This window comes from Rana temporaria, chromosome 3 (genome assembly GCF_905171775.1).
Source record: "Rana temporaria chromosome 3, aRanTem1.1, whole genome shotgun sequence".
NCBI lineage: Eukaryota > Metazoa > Chordata > Amphibia > Anura > Ranidae > Rana > Rana temporaria.
Genome location: NC_053491.1, coordinates 367,557,732 through 367,574,175, shown reverse-complemented (window position 1 = coordinate 367,574,175; position 16,444 = coordinate 367,557,732). Strand labels below are relative to the sequence as shown.

Here is a 16,444-nt window from a genome sequence, read left to right as displayed (position 1 = left end):
TTAATGAAAAACAGACTAAGCAGGAAAAAAAGATTTCGGAATTAGTCACATACTTGGAGTCACAATGACAATGAGCAAAACTTTCCCTTTTTCATGCAGCAATTAATACCCACTCCATTCTGTCGCTCTGTGGCCCACCCTACGCCTCGCACCATGAGCCAGGCCCAGGAGATTCTGCTGAAACGTGCTTCAGATCACTTAAGATGAATCAGCCGCTCTCCAATCTATTCATACACCGAGCTGTCATCATTTCGTGACATGTCAGAAAACAAACGTGAGCAAGGAATAAGAAAACAAACAAACAGATAAGAATGGCAGCAGAGAGAAAGTGCATCTCGAATCGTAGCATAGGCCACAACAGATGGGGGGGGGGGGGATTGTCGACAGAAGGCAGCTGCTAATCGCACATAAAAATGACCGGCTTGCCGGAACACGTTCTGCGGATTCCAAAAAAACTTTACAACCTAATCCATTTTTAGAACAAAAAACATCTGGCCCGTAAGTCCTTTAATCTGCCAAAACACGCGATTAAATCCCATGATTTGTTGAAAAACACTGAGATTAAAGAAAGGGAATCTAAAATGGCTAGCTGCTGCCTGCCCAATGTGTTATTAATACTCTCCCTTTGTGTCAATTATAAAAGTCGTGTTTGCAAAGAGCCTTGCCTAATCGCATCAGATTACACCATCCTCGGCTGTATTACCGGGAACCTCTATCTGATCCAATCGCTGCCAAAAACATGAACAGAAAAAAAAAAAGGAAAAACATTGTCTCGATGATTTAAAGATCAATGAGCGGAGAGGAAAAACCGGTGTCAGATTAGTTGAGCTAAACCCCGCTGCAAGGACTTTTCTGCCTGCAAGTTTCACAACGCTCACACAAGGAGATTCCAAGCTGCAATGAATTAAATCTTTAAGAAGAGAAATTAATCTGCTCGACTCTTAAACAGATTTGTGAGAGGAGCACAGAAATAGAGGAACTAGGTCGAGGAGTTTGGACTCGCCGTGAAGTGTCTGAGATGCAAGGGGTCATTAGTACAGATGTCAGGCAATCCTAGCCTGTGGTTCCAGGCTCTCCCAGGGACCCTCTGGATTCAGCACCATGGACAACGACCGAGGCACGGCTAATCTCTGCACCCCAACATTCCCAGTGTTATACACATCATCTGAACAGGCAGCTAAAAAAAAATGTACAACTCGAGGCCTGATTTTGAAGATCCGGCCATGGCAAGAATTTGGGAGTACAGTGCAAAGAAAGTGTGAAGAAAAAAATCCCAATAGCAAACTTATGAAATAACAGAATATAGTGCCTAACCTATGAAGTTTTTATATTGGATATTTTTTGAATGGCATTTAAACCATACCGCAATGGGCTTGAAGATCTATCTTCCATTCCTTTTTGAGAGTTATTTTGTTCGCTGTTCAGCTTATTGCATTTTACAGATTATACAAAGTTTGGGATGGTAGAAATGATCTGTGAAAATTTGCTTAAAGTATATCTAAAGACTTTTTTGTTGTTGACGTGTTTAAAATGATTTTTATGCTATCTATTGGAAAGATACCCCTTTATTCCTGTCCTGTAGACACAATAGGAAGTGACGGAAATCCCCCTCTGGAATAGTCGTCACTGGAACAGGTGTCCTCATTGGAAGATTTTCCTTTATTCCTGTTCTGGTGACAACTGTCCAGAGATCCAGCGCTATCCTCACTCGGGCCGGTTGTACACTCGTCTTTGGGTCCCTGGCACTGGTATGTTTACTGTGGGAAGCCAGCTGTGACCCCGATGTCCCACTGCCCATGTGCGAGCCGTGCTGCGCTTGCAAATGATCTTGCAGCCTCTTGGGACCCGTGATGGATCCTGAAAAACTGCAGGCAAAGAGGGAGACTGAACGTTCGCTCAGATCCCCCTAATAAATTATTATGTGCCAAAATGTGGTGGTAGGGGGGTGGACACAAAGTGTAACTTCCCCTATTGAGTGAAGTTCCACGTTAAATTTGAAGTTCACATGCATTTTTTTTAAACATTTTTTAAAGTATGTTTTTTATTTTATGAAACATGCATATAGGAACAAAAGATATATCAAAGTGTGGGCACTGAAGATGGCAACGAAGTTAATGTATACAAACATTCTTGTAAATGTTTGCTACAAAATTATGAGCATGTGGATCTCCACACTGAACTTTGAAAACCATTAAAATATATTTGTACCCTTAAGGTATACATCAAGTCCAAGCATTCTTTTGGATTTCAATAAACATAATCGAAAACAGTGTGATCTGTCTATTGATGCGTTTCTTACCACCAGGTACCTTGTCAAAAAAGAATGGCCTCGAACTACCTCCAGTAGTAGGGACATTGACATTGAGGGAAAAAACAGGGATTATACTAATTGTAATGTGTTATCCATTCTGTCCAAGCAGCCCATAGTTTCTGGAATTTTATTGATGTCTGATGTCAATTTGGGGTGCATTTCTTCTAACCATTCTTTTACAGTAGGAAGGAAAGACCCATTTTCTGTCAGTAAACGGTGCCCTTTATAGAGCATCTATACGATGTTGGTCTATGTTCACAGAGTCAATATATCCCATATAAATGTATACAATAATAGGATTATGTTGCACAGTAAATACGGTAATTACGGTTTGGATTATCCAGTTCCAGTATCTGAATAGCTTGGGGAATCTCTAAAAGAGATGAAGCATATTTCACTGATCACTGTAACATTTGACACAGTTAGAATCCCTATGCAAACCCTAGCTGAAAAAGGAATTTAGGTGTACAATAATCTCTATGAAAAATTAGTCTGTCTGTTAAGAGTGAGATAGCGACCCTCTAGAAACCACCTCCAGTATCTCCTCCCAGTGATCTGCAAAATCCAATCAAATCACTTGCTGTCCCAGCCAAAATGGTGACCAGGACAAACCGAGAAAGTAAAAATCCCCAGCAAGGATTTGGGCTTTAAATACACAAAGTAGAACTAAAGGCATTTCTTTTTTTTGGAGTAAGGGAAGGCAATAACCCCTGTTTTTTGCCATCGGTGTCCCATTTGGGAAAGTTCGCTTTACTTCCTGTACCATGGGCAAAATAGGAAGGGGGAGGAGTCCCTGGTTGTCACCAGAACCATTATCTCCAGTGGAAGATTTCCCTCTCATTTCTGTCTAGGTGACAACCCTTAATTTTCTTTCACTTTCCCTCTTGGTAATGGAATGCTAATGGTAAACAGGACAAATGGATAGGGTGACTCTCCAACAAGGGCACAGACAGCAATAAAAACCTGACAGGTGTTCTAATCCCTCTCCACTCTAACCAAAACGAGGAAAATGCTTTGGCTTTAGGTATACTTTAAGGCCCCGTACACACGACCGAATTTCTCGGCAGAATTCAGCCAGAAACTCGATCGGAGCAGGATTCTGGCAAGAAACTCGGTCGTGTGTACACTTTTCACCGAGGAAGCCGACGAGGAACTCGTCAGGCCAAATAGAGAACATGTTCTCTTTTTCCTCGTTGTTCAATGAGGAAAGTTGGCCCGCCGAGATCCTCGGCGGCTTCAACACAGAACTCGACGAGGAACTTGATGTGTTTGGCACGTCGAGTTCCTCGGACGTGTGTACGGGGCCTTAGGTATTCCTGGCGGCAGAACATATATTTGGTATAGGAGTTTATTAAAAATGAATATGGGGGGATGGAATGATATAATTATGCACCGCTGTCTGCATCATCAGCACTTCAGCTACTTTCAACAGCCTTTCTCAACTTTTTTACCACAGTGGAACCTTTAAAAAGGTTTTCTGGTTTTGGAGAAGCCCCAATAAAATTTAGATCTTCAGCTCACGGTGCATTTAAGCAAACAGCATGTTGTAGAGAGTTTAAAATATAGGATGAAGTTTAGTTAAACCTGCTATATGCCAAAATTATCTTGAATAATAAAATTAAATAAAACCAATAATACATATTAGCAAGGAACCCCTAACAACCTCTGGAGGAACCCTGGTTGGCGAAGGCTGTGATACACAGATGGACCCGATTTCAGAAAAACTGTGTATCCAGCTATCAAGAAACATAAACACAAAGTATTTTATGTGACATTAAAAGGAGAGGAGGACTGGGGAAATGCTTCCCTTCCTGCAGCATACTGATGACCCCATGTCTGCCAGGTAAAGTCACCGGACTTGAGCTGAAGGATGGGTTTCAATGATAAAAGGTGTAGTTTTTGATAAATAGAATGCTGTTGTTGTATGTCAGACATTAAAAAGAGGTTACACTTGTTGTTGTATAAAGATATTGCACAGATGGGTCACTTTCCTACTCTTCTGGCAGTCCCTTCTGTCTGCTTCTCCCTCCTTTTGGTGCCTCCGGTAGCAAGCCGGTGAAGTCGAGGCGTATGCATCCATAGACTCACACAGCACTGGTAAGCCCTGCCCCATCTCACAGGATTTTGGCTGACAGCAACAGGAGCCAATGACCTGCCCTCAGTGTCTCCTATGAAAGCAGGAAGTGAGGGGTGCAGTGCAGTGATGGAGCATGTGCTGGAACTGTTACAGGAGCCAGGTGTTTACAGCAGTAGTAAACCCCATTTGGACATCTTTACCTGCAGGTAAGCCTATAATAAGACTTACCTGTAGGTAAAATTAATATCTCCTAAACATTCACCATTAAGGAGATATTCCACTCAGTTACTTCATGCACTCTGAAGGTCCAGGATACCTTGCCAGAACTCCAGAGCTTTGTGCCAAAACCGATAGCTCTTGCGCACATGCGTGGGAGTGACGTCATCGTGGCAGTGGCCAATCACATAGCTGAAGCGCGCAAACCTGGAACAAAGACTGGGGTAAGATGCCAGCCCTTTCAGCGGTGACAGTACAGCGCTGGAGGGCTTTGTTCCAAGGTGATGCATACTAGCACATTATGCCATTGCCTTGCCACGGTTTACAACTGCTTTAGGGATGGGGGTGGGTAGGACAGATAGTGGGTCATTTTTTTTATCTTAATACAGAGAATCTATTGGTATGGTAAAAAAAAGTTTATATTTTAGTACTACTTTAAATACAGAAAATATCCCTACTCCTAATATCTGCATTTTGTATCAGGTTAACCTCCAGAAATAAAAAATGATTCTGCCAACTGCTTCAAATACAACACAAAGGAGAGATGAGACTACAATATATAATAGAAAAAATAGGGAATGCATCAAAGGTACAAGAGCAGAGAATGGGGATGATTTTCTGTCTGGAATGTGAAGACCCCGGGAGCTCACCAATGATCAGACCTCACACAGGGAAATGTATACACTGACAATGGCGGAAAACAGAGCACAGCTGGAGCGCCAGATATATCTACTCCACAGACAAGAAAGGGTTAACATCGGCAGGATTTCTCTGAACTACAATATAATAGTGAAAATATTGTTCACTGTAAATCTCTATGCATTTGACAGGGCAAACTTTGCGGTTTTGCCTGATGATAAACACTGCCAAGATGGTAATGGTCCAGACATGAATTTTTACTGTATTTGTCACAATAAAGGGGAGTATCAAAAGCTGATAGCCAATGAATTTCAGGGGTTATGCACAATATCCATTTATCAGGGCTTATTCTTCGAGTTCTTCGACAAGTCTAACAAGGAACTCGACGAGTTTCGCCCCTCGAGTTTCTCGGTCGTGTGTACGAGGCCTCAGGGTTTTAGTGGCCTGTCAGACCATATGCATTAAGCTGTCCATATATGAAGCGATTTACGTTCCTGCAACCAAGGGTTGATGAGGGAATCCCTCCCACAGAGCCACTGTGAGTGATTATTGCTAGCGGCTATAATTGCATATGGAATCCGACAGGCTGGTTGTACCCAAATTGACAGGTCGAACATCTTGGGTACATTCAGCATGCCCATATATGGCTCGAATCTCAGCCGGTACAGCAGTTCAGACCTGAACCGTCTATGGACGGCTTTAGATCTAGCTTTTTTGCTCATGGGATTTAAAAAAACAAATGCCTCAAAATTAGCAGTGGCGTACAGGGGCTTTAAATCTTCCATACTGTGCCCAAAATGGAGGGAAAGGGACAGGGAAAAGAAAGAAAGAAAGAAAGAAAGAAAGAAAGAAAGAAAGAAAGAAAGAAAGAACAAACAAAAGAAAAAGAAATGAAAGGGCCAACATGTCGCTATTGCCTGGTGGGAGCCACTAAACTTTAGATGGGCCAATGGATACCTATATGCACAAAGCGCTAGTAGTTTGTTACCATTACTTGAACACTCCACAAAGTATTACCAAATAAAGCTATGCGTGTCTATGGTTCCTCCAGGTAAAAAGGCTAATCTGAACGTTTCCCACCGATACTTTAAGAGCCAAAACATGCAGAACAGCATTAAGACAAACTGTAAACACAAATTTTTGGCTCGGTCTTCCAATAAAATATAAACGGAAGTTAGATCCGCTGGGATAAACAGGAATGGTACGCAGCAGAGTTACACTGTAACCAGCCGCATATGCTCCCCATCACGGGACGTACGTTGTGTGGACTGCAGGGGAACAATGAGTCTGACAACATAGGAAAACATGTTTAGGGTTTCTTATTGTATGTTTGTGTATCTGCTGCGCAAATGAGACATCATTGTAATCTGCCATGCTGTCTGAGACGCGATAAAACTATATAATTAACACCTGCTTGCACTTCCTCTTGTAAAAAGTAAAATATCTTAATTGCTTATAGACTTTTCAAAGTTTTGTCATTTGAATGCAAAATTAATTAGCTTCGTATGAAAAAAAAAAATTCCCATAGATGAGTGACATCTTGTATTTTGACATAATCTGTCTATAAAAAGCGCTGTGAAATGAATAATGAAGGAGTCCCATTTTATGTACGCCTTTTGCACTATACCGAAGGGATAAGTGATTATACCAGCGAGGTGGGTGTCCATAAACTGTGAACTCTATATATGGTAATCACCCTACAGTGGGCTAGATGACATTTAGGGCAGGTTTAGACATACTTCTAAATCTCTACTGCCTCAGAAGCCCAATCGGCGTTTGGATCATGCTCTAAAGGCTACTGACAGGCAGTGAGAAAGTGATGCAACACTTCCTCACTGCCTCTTTTAAACCCCATTTTTGCTGACAAACGCACCACAATTGTACGCATTGCAGGCGGTTGCAGAACATTTGCAGCACTCGTCTGGTTACTTGCATGTGTAGCGGTAATAATTGGAGCTTTGCTATGGACACAAAGCAAAGCAACACGGACCCAACATGTAAATACCCCTGTTCGCAGGTCGTTGAAGCTTAAGGGGGGAAAGTAGCTCAACAGCACATTTTTTCTGCCCCCCCAATTGCAAGTCTAAACAAGGCCAAAGACCCCTTTCACACAGGCACCTCTTCTATGCGGAAACCGCTTGCTCAGCGGGTAATCTCTCTGCTGAGCAGGCGGATAGCAGGTCTGCGTCTGCTCCGCTACACACAGTCCCACTCTCCTCTATGGGGCAATCAGATGGAAACGGACCACCTGCCTGTTTCCATCTGATGCCATCCGATCCACCGGACGGATGGAAAATAGGACCCACCATCCATCTGTTTTGGCGGACAGGATTTGATCGGATGCCAGCAGGTATCTGCTGACATTCGCTGCTCCATAGAGGACAATGCAGGGTCCAATCAGATCTGCCTGAAAACTGACAGGTGGACCTGATCAGACAGCCCATGGGTGTCTTGAAATAGTTTTTTTTAAATAAAATACTTTATCTTTTTTTCTTCCTTGTTGCATCTCAGCGCTGTTTATATCCTGCAGCCCACTTCCTGTCTACATGTACTTCAGCAATGGCTTCATGGCATTTCTCAGGTTGGATTTTCCTAAAGATGAGAACAGTGGACTATGTCTGTGTAATGTGTGTCAGCATGGCTGCTTGGTGTCCCCATCAAAATCATTTGTGACAGGGTGACCATGCAGGACAAAATATGGGAGACAGACACACAGTTGTCACCCCAACACAGAAAGAAACTAAACAATGACCTTCATAGCAGGGTCACCAGGGATTCTTTGAAAACTGCAGATGTAAAAAGACCAATAATTATTTGTGAAACTGAATTGACATGTTAAAGTTTCTATGAGATTTTAGCGATCTGAGTGAAAGGAAATGTCACTTAGGACTATTTTCTATCTTATCAGAATCAGGCGATCATCAGAAAACCCACCCTGAGAAATTCCATGTAGCCATCACTAAAGTGCAAGAAGACAGGAAGTGGCTGCAAAGAGGTCACAGGTGTTCAGCGGCATTGAGATGTTTCACAGATAAAAAAAAAAAAGGTGAAAGCAAGGATTTTATTACAAGACACATTGCAATTGTTTAAGATACCTAGAGTACAAAACAAACTGCATATTATTAATTTATGATTTATTAAAGAAGAAGTAAGCCCTAAGTGTGGAATGAAATATGCATAATTAAGCATATTATTAGTTACATCACTAGCATATTATTAGTCCCTCCAAATCTGGTGGAAGGAACTGCAAGTCACAGAATGTCCTGCCAGCTCATGCGCAGAAAACCCTGCACATGGGAAAAACTATAGAGAAAACACTTTGTGACTTTGAAGGAAACACACAATCATTTAACAAAAATCAACATTAGTGCTTTGTGCACAGATCCTTCCTACCAATGTTTGCATTGTGCATTGTGTCCTATTGTCTGGTTAAGACGACGAGAGGCAATGAGAGTGCCTCCGAAGGACAGGTATTCACATGCTGACCAGAGTGGGTGGAACATTTTTTTACCCAACAAAAGGAAGTTCAAAGCATGGGGTACTTAACACAACCTTGTTGCTTTTGTGTCATCACAATGCACATTGTGTTGCTGATCGTGCCCTTCGGGTCAAGGTCAGTGAACGCACAACAGTGCAAAAGAGTATTCTTCATCTTCATCACCGACTGCAAAGTACATCACAGGAATTTTTTTATCTTAATAATGGTTGATGGGCTCTGGAAGAATCCACTGAACTATTATGTACTTATGCTCTAGTCTCTGGTTACAGAAATATTGCTTATGTAGGCAACAAATAGATTGGGGATTATTGTTCAATTATAGACATTAATAAAAAAAGACATTTTTTTTTTCCTTTACACACGAGAATATGAACCCTAACTGAACAGAGTCGTGTCGTGACAGAGGTCTGTATCCACTAAGAAAGACAGAACAGAAGTTACAGGAGCATACCATAGCGCCGCATAGATACAGGTGTCATGGAGATGCAAAGGGGGCACTGAAGTCGCAGGGATCTCTTGGGTAACAGAGTGTCAAAGAATGTAGTGGGGTCACTGGGTGACGCAGCATACTCCGGGGGTCACAGGATGACACGGCATGCTCCGGGGGTCACAGGATGACACGGCATGCTCCGGGGGTCACAGGATGACACGGCATGCTCTGGGGGTCACAGGATGACACGGCATGCTCCGGGGGTCACAGGATGACACGGCATGCTCCGGGGGTCACAGGATGACACGGCATGCTCCGGGGGTCACAGGATGGCATGCTCCAGGGGTCACAGGATGGCATGGCATGCTCCGGGGGTCACAGGATGACATGGCATGCTCCGAGGGTCACAGGATGGCAAAGCATGCTCCGAGGGTCACAGGATGGCAAAGCATGCTCCGAGGGTCACAGGATGATGTTGTATGCTCCGGGGTCACAAGAGGACATTGCATGCTCCGGGGTCACAAGACGACAATGCATGCTTCGAGGTCACAGGATGGCAAGGCATGCTCCGGGGTCACAAGAGGACATTGCATGCTCCGGGGTCACAAGACCAAAATGCATGCTTCGAGGTCACAGGATGGCAAGGCATGCTCCGGGGGTCACAGGATGGCATTGTATGCTTCGAGGTCACAAGATGACATTGCATGCTCCGGGGTCACAAGATGACATTGCATGCTCTGGGGTCACAAGATGACATTGCATGCTCCGGGGTCACAAGATGACATTGCATGCTCCGGGGTCCCAAGATGACACAGGGTGCTCTAGCATCACAGGGGCGACACAGGACTCAGAAAGGAAACTGAAGCACAAACCAGGTTATGCAGAATGGGACATATTTTTTGCATAGTTTTGCCTGAACACCGAGCCATACATTGCTTCACTTTTATAAGCTGGAGCCAACTAAAAGTGACAGAACTTTAACAGTTTTTCCATGGGCTGTAAAGAGGTCTCTAGCTCAATTCAGCTTTCTGTGCCTTGTCCTGCAGTACTGAATTCCGCATATGTACAATTTCTCTTTTGGCAAGGAGCAACATTTTCAAATTTCCCTTCAAGAGCCTGTACAGACCGAATGGCCAATTTGCATCATTCACACCAACACTGGAAGCTAGATTGTAACATATTTGAAGTACCAGAGAGGCATTGGGGGGACATGAAAAAAGCTTTGAATAGGCCAGTGACAAGGAAACAACTCACCTATAGAATTGACTCTAACAGGAGGACTGGCGAGGGTGGAGGAGATGGACGGTTTGTAAGAGCTGTTACCGCTGCTCATCCTGGCTGGAGGGATGTGCGGTGAGGTGGGTGATGCAGGAGATCTGCGGTCTGAGGTCTTGGGCCTGGCGGAAAGGTTCAGTGGCTGAGAGACATCATCCTGGAAGGGAAAACAACATATAAGACATCTTCCCATATATTATTACTGTACACAGAAAAATTCAATAATCACTAAAATATCTCCGATTTATTTCTAAAATGTAAATCCATGTCTTGGGTGAATAAAGATGAACTCAGAAATATACAAATCCTGTTTAAATATAAGAGTTGTGTGTATCCCTACCTAATCTTGGTGTGTTTTGTGCATTTCTTCCAGATCTGTGCAGTAATCCAGTGTGAAACGTTACCTCTGTGCAGGAGCTTCCTATAATAAAGACCAGTCACTGCTGCTCTCTCTCCTTGTGCAGGGTGACTGGTCTTGTCTCCACCCCCTCCTGAAGTTTTCTGCAGGCAGCCTGTAGTGGGTGGGACCCGCTGGGTCCCTCCCATCGCTCTACTTATCATCATCTCATTTCTAATATCATCACTACTTTTACAAGTTAATATTTGGGTTTACAAAGACAATTGGTAATCATTAGATGGATATATATCCATTTTGGCTATTGAGGAATATATTTCTTGACAGAGTTCAGCTTTCTTTAAAAGGATGCACACACAAGAAAGCTGTGAATCTTCCCCATACAATAATGTATAAAATGGAATCTGACAATTTACAGCCAGTTTAAGTCTGCGGAATATTTTTTTTTAACGTTTATGACTCTTAGGTCCCATTGCTGTCTTTATCCCCACTGGGGATATTCACCCTCTTTATTTGTCCTGGGTACCACTGTGTCTGTTACAGAATGAGGGAAAATGCAACATTTTACAGTTGTCACCTGAAAGGGGGGCGAGGGGACATCTTCTAATGGGAATGCCCGTTCTGGTGAGAACAAGATGAGATATTGTAGATATTGTCACTCTCACTTCCTGTTGTGCCTCTGGGACAGGAAGTTTAGTGAAATGAAGTGGCCTAACAAGCTACTTTTACAGAAAAGTCTGCCATTTTCTGCATATTCTTAGTGCCCCCATCTTTTTAGAGGAATGTTAAGAACAAGGAGACTTTCTACATGCAAATAATGTTTCCTCCCCTGAATGTTGGTAAGAGAAAGCTGCATGCAATAAATAACTTAAAGTGTTCAATAGGTTTTTATTAAACAAAGCAGAATTCACACAGCCACACAGCAGCTGGACAAGATAATGTGGGGAGAGAGACAGAGTGCTATACAAATATAGAATAGTAGGTTACTGTGGTGGGACATTAGAGTGCAAGCTCCTCTGTTTCAGAGACTGATGTGATTGGGTCAGATCTCTCTGTACATCACTGCATAAAATGTCAGAGTTATATAAACGTATATTAATACAAGTGTAGGACTGTGGGAAGACAGAGTGTAAAACCTTGTTCACATCCGGCGATTTGGGATTGCAGGGAAAATCACTGTGATTTTGCACGTGTACCACGTGTGTTTTGGTGCTATTCATTCTTAAAGCGGTTGTAAACCTTTATTTTTTACTTTTACCTACAGGTAAGCCTATAAAAGGCTTACCTGTAGGTATAAAGAATATCTCCTTAACCTGTACGGTTTAGGAGATATTCCCCTCGCAATGCGGGCGGTGCATGCGCAGGGGGGAATCCACGGCGAAAGATCCGGCAGCCGCCGGACCCTGCCGATTTTAAATCTTGCGCACGCGCGGGAGTGACATCATCGCCGCTCCAGCCAATCACAGCGCTGGAGCGGCGATACCCGGAAGACACGCTGGAGCAAGATGACCTCTCGCTCGGCGTGAACCAGGTAAGTGTTGTTCACCTCGTTTTGAGGTAAGTATTTCATAATCAGCTATTATGCGGTGCATACTAGCTGATTATGCATTTTGCCTTGCAGGTAAAAAAAAAATAAAGAATTATATATGCGGTTTACAACCGCTTTAATGGTACCTCAAACGTGGTGCGGGTTTGAAACGATCAATCACGCAGCAATCACAGCAAAGCTTTGTGCAATGTGGATTGCTGCTCAACAATCAAGGCAAAAACCACACCACACCACATTAGAGGTGCCATTAAAAATGAATGACACCCGAACATGCTTGGTGAATTTTTTCCGTTATTGCAAGTGTTATTTGGAATCGTGAGCAGAATAGTGGCGATTCTGCCCGCAATCCCAAATCGTCAAATGTGAACGGGGCTTAAGTTCCGGTGCAGAGACTCATGTGACTGGCTTAGGTTTCCCTGTGCAACATTGGGAAATATTTTACACTATATAAAATGAATAATAATAAGTGTGTGACTGTGGTGGGACAGCGTATAAACTCATCCCGTGCATAGATTGATGGTCAGTGTTCTTTGTGCAGCACTGTGGAATATGTCAGAGCTATATAAATGAATAATGATATCAGACCATGCTGGGACTAGTAATTCCTCACAATCTACTACAGAACTACAGCCATATTGTGTTGGTAAAGGAATTTCATCACTTTAAAAAATAAAAAAAATAATCATGGGATCAGGTTCCTCCAGTATCTATTACTTACTTTAATCAGTGCTCATTATAGTGATCTCATTATGAACCCATTTGGCTTAAAAACTGCCTTTCGTGACAATGCGTTGGTCGTTGCAGCCGCAAGTACAGTCTAGAACGCCAGAGGACAGGGCTGAGGAACAGTAACCTCGCCCAAGGAGGAAGTGACAGTCCCTGGCTTGGGGACAACGCTTCTATTACAAATGCAAAGTGATGTGCAGTCACAAAGACTCAGTCTGGAACACTTGTGTGGCTAGCGAGGAGGAATCATTCCCTGCACGTCCAAACGCCATGACTTGAAGGGCACGAGAATTGAATTCCTATTAACATTAAATACTATCAGTACAATGTCAGATGTCACGCCAGTCTCTTCCGATAACCACAACGCTTGTATCATTTTCATCTTGTCAGTACGGGATCTGAGAGCGGCTGGGCGAGGGGTCATACCATCCTAATTATAAATTGTAGTATTCTTTACATCAACAGTCAGAACTGAGACGAGAAAAACACTGATGTCCTTGCAAAGTGAAAAACTGTCTAAATTCTACAATAAAATCGAAGACTTGCAAAGCTTCGCTATAGATTGCTAGCTCTTCTGTCTGTAGCAAATTGTGTTTATGGTAGCTGAATGATGCAAAATAGTTAATTTAAATTAATTTTAGGAAAAGACACAAATATGTATGAGCTACAGGAGGATAAATAGTTTCTGCTTAAATTCCTTCTTAGAGCTGACCTTTGTAGCCATACTATTGTCCTGCAGTACTTTGGATGTAGTGGGCAATGGTTTGAACTGTTATCAAGTGTTAAAGGGGTTGTAAAGATACAATTATTGTTTTCCTAAATAGTTTCCTATAGTAGTCCAACTGAAAAACCAAAGAACCGAGTCCAAATCCTTTTAATATTTGTGTTTGTTCAACCAAACAACAGCCAATGTGTTTCAGCTATGAAGAAGCACTAAGGCATAGTGCGAAACGTCAGCTTTTCTTTTGTTGTGCTGTTTTTTGCTGTGGCATGTGTTTTGTGATTTTTAATTGGGGGGGGGAGTTTTTTTGGAGTGCGGCTGTCCCGGCTTTTTTCCTTCATCCTAACCAGCCAATGTGTTTCAGGTGCTAGGAAAAATCTTCATTCTTCAGGGCACCAAAATTAAATATTTGGGAGACAAGAGACTGGAAATAGCCCAAGAGCAGAAAGCAGCAGCACGCTGCCAGTCCTGAGCATAACCGATTGAAAATGTAATTCAGTTATGCTCAGGACTGGTGGCATCCAGCCCCTGCTTCTCATGCATCCCGCATTCTCCAGTATGCAGTGCTGATGGACTCAGAACTCAGAGAAAGGTTTGGAAATCAGGAACCATAACAGTTGTATCTTCCCATACTTTGATGAGTTCACCATCAGCTCTAAGGATGCAGCAAGTAGGCTGGGCAGCTGCTAGAGTGGAATGCCAGGCTAGGGCACTATGGGACTAATTTGTCATTTGTAATTTATTAAAAAGGGAGTGCGAACTGCAGATTTGTCTGTGATTAGGAATATGAATAGAACAAGAGATTTTCATTATTACTATTGTCATTAAGTAATCAATATTTTAATTACAGCAAATGACTCACTTAGAATAATTTAATCTATCAATTAATGCAAGACCTGCAGCCACAATCAAGTCAGAATTCTGACTAGATGTTTTTGCATTGGGAACAACAAAAAATGAATGTCTTTGAAAGCCAATTTCACCACGACAGCAACCAACCCCAAGAGCTGGGATAGGTAAGAGACCCTCATAATAGGCACAGCAGGCGTGTACACCTGAGTACTTAAACCAGGAATGGTGGGAACCACATATATTGGCCACAGTTGCTTGCAGACCTAGGATCTCAGTGTAGGGGTGGTGGGAAACCTCTCATAATGGGCACAGCAGGGGTAAAGGACCTCAGATCTCAGTGCAGGGATGGTGGGAATGCCTCATAATAGGTAAACAAGTGTGCGCAGAGCCAGAACTTGTAGAGTTCAGTATAAAGATATCTCGCCAATAAAGTCCAAACTGTATTTTAGAGAGTTTCAGGAAGCAGTATAAGCAAAAAACTAAAATAGGATTTTATTTGTGGAAAGACTATGTAAAAATAAAAACACATGGATCACTTGCATAAGAACTACTACACTATCTGGATCTAACAAGCAGCAGGAGTGAAAATGGTCACCATAAGTATAAGGCGATTGGTATAAAAAACTGAAAATTAGCTGGACAGAGAGACAATGAATAAAACAGAAGTTAACAATGGCTGCCATTGAGCACTGTCATTCATACAAGCCAATCCCCAGCCAAAGGTGACAGCTGTCCTACAAATAGGCCGCTATTAAAATCTCCTTGGGCTGATCTCATGCAACTTGGTGCATTCCTCGACAATCATAAGAATTAAATGCAGCTCAGCGAATATCAATTATTCTGGGAAGTCAAAGGGCCTTCCAGATGTCCAAAAAGTCGATTGATATGGCGGTTTAAGGTTTGGAATAGTGGATGTCTTGACTGAAGAAGACATACACATCCCTCCTCCATGTCTGCTTTGTCAAAGGAGACCTGAAGGCCTGTTCACCGCTATTTATGTCCCCTCTCTCCTGTCTACAGCCTCTCCATTTAGCTTGAACTTTAATATAGACATCCATGTATTGCAGTCATGTCCGCAGGATGGCAGATTCCGGAACTGACTAGAGACATCACAAGGCTAACCAAATGTAAAGCAGGAAAGTGATAGCATTGTCATGGTCATAAGCTACCAATATGATTTAGAATGGGCATAACAAGTTACTAGCAAATTTGAAGCACAGCTAGAGATGAGCAAAATTCTAATTTTTCACAAAATATTTGATGTAAATTTCACCATTTGGCTATACAGTAAATGTACAATGATGAAACAAAACAAAGGTTTTGGTGTTTAAGGGTGTAATGGACTTCAAAATGGCTACCCAGGTTTACAGATCCTTATGCAGGGCACCTTTGTGTTATTTTCTCTTGCAATAGCTTTGTGGGAACAACCCCCTGTAGTTTATCAGTACTATGGGGTGATTTAATGATACAGCCGCCACAGCCAGTGGTTTTTACTATTGGCCCAAACAGTACAGTGGCCACGCCCACAGCATCTTGAACAGCACAGACGTCTGGGACACGTAGTCCCTGCATTTTAGCGGTTCCCTGTCCTGCTCCATTTTATTACAAAAAAAAAGGCGATTTAGCTAAAAATGTAGGATTACTAGTGTATGTTGTCCAGGGGTTGAGCGAGGGAACAATATTACTTTGCCAGGCTTTTTGCTTTAAAGTAGAGGTAAATACTACATGGGTGACATATGCTCTGTATATCATAATGAATTGCAATTTTTCCCATAAATTCAAGTTTTCACCCTA

At 42.6% G+C, this 16,444-nt stretch overlaps 1 protein-coding gene across 4 annotated transcripts in view; it reads right to left on the bottom strand.

The window, feature by feature from the left end:
• The window catches only part of SOX5 (SRY-box transcription factor 5), a 282,377-nt gene that overhangs the window by 22,844 nt on the left and 243,089 nt on the right, over positions 1-16,444 (bottom strand). For all 4 annotated transcript variants that reach the window (XM_040345422.1, XM_040345423.1, XM_040345425.1 and 1 more), the window contains one exon: positions 10,427-10,604. In XM_040345422.1, the coding sequence (XP_040201356.1) occupies positions 10,427-10,604 (178 nt within the window). The remainder of the gene's footprint in view (positions 1-10,426; positions 10,605-16,444) is intronic.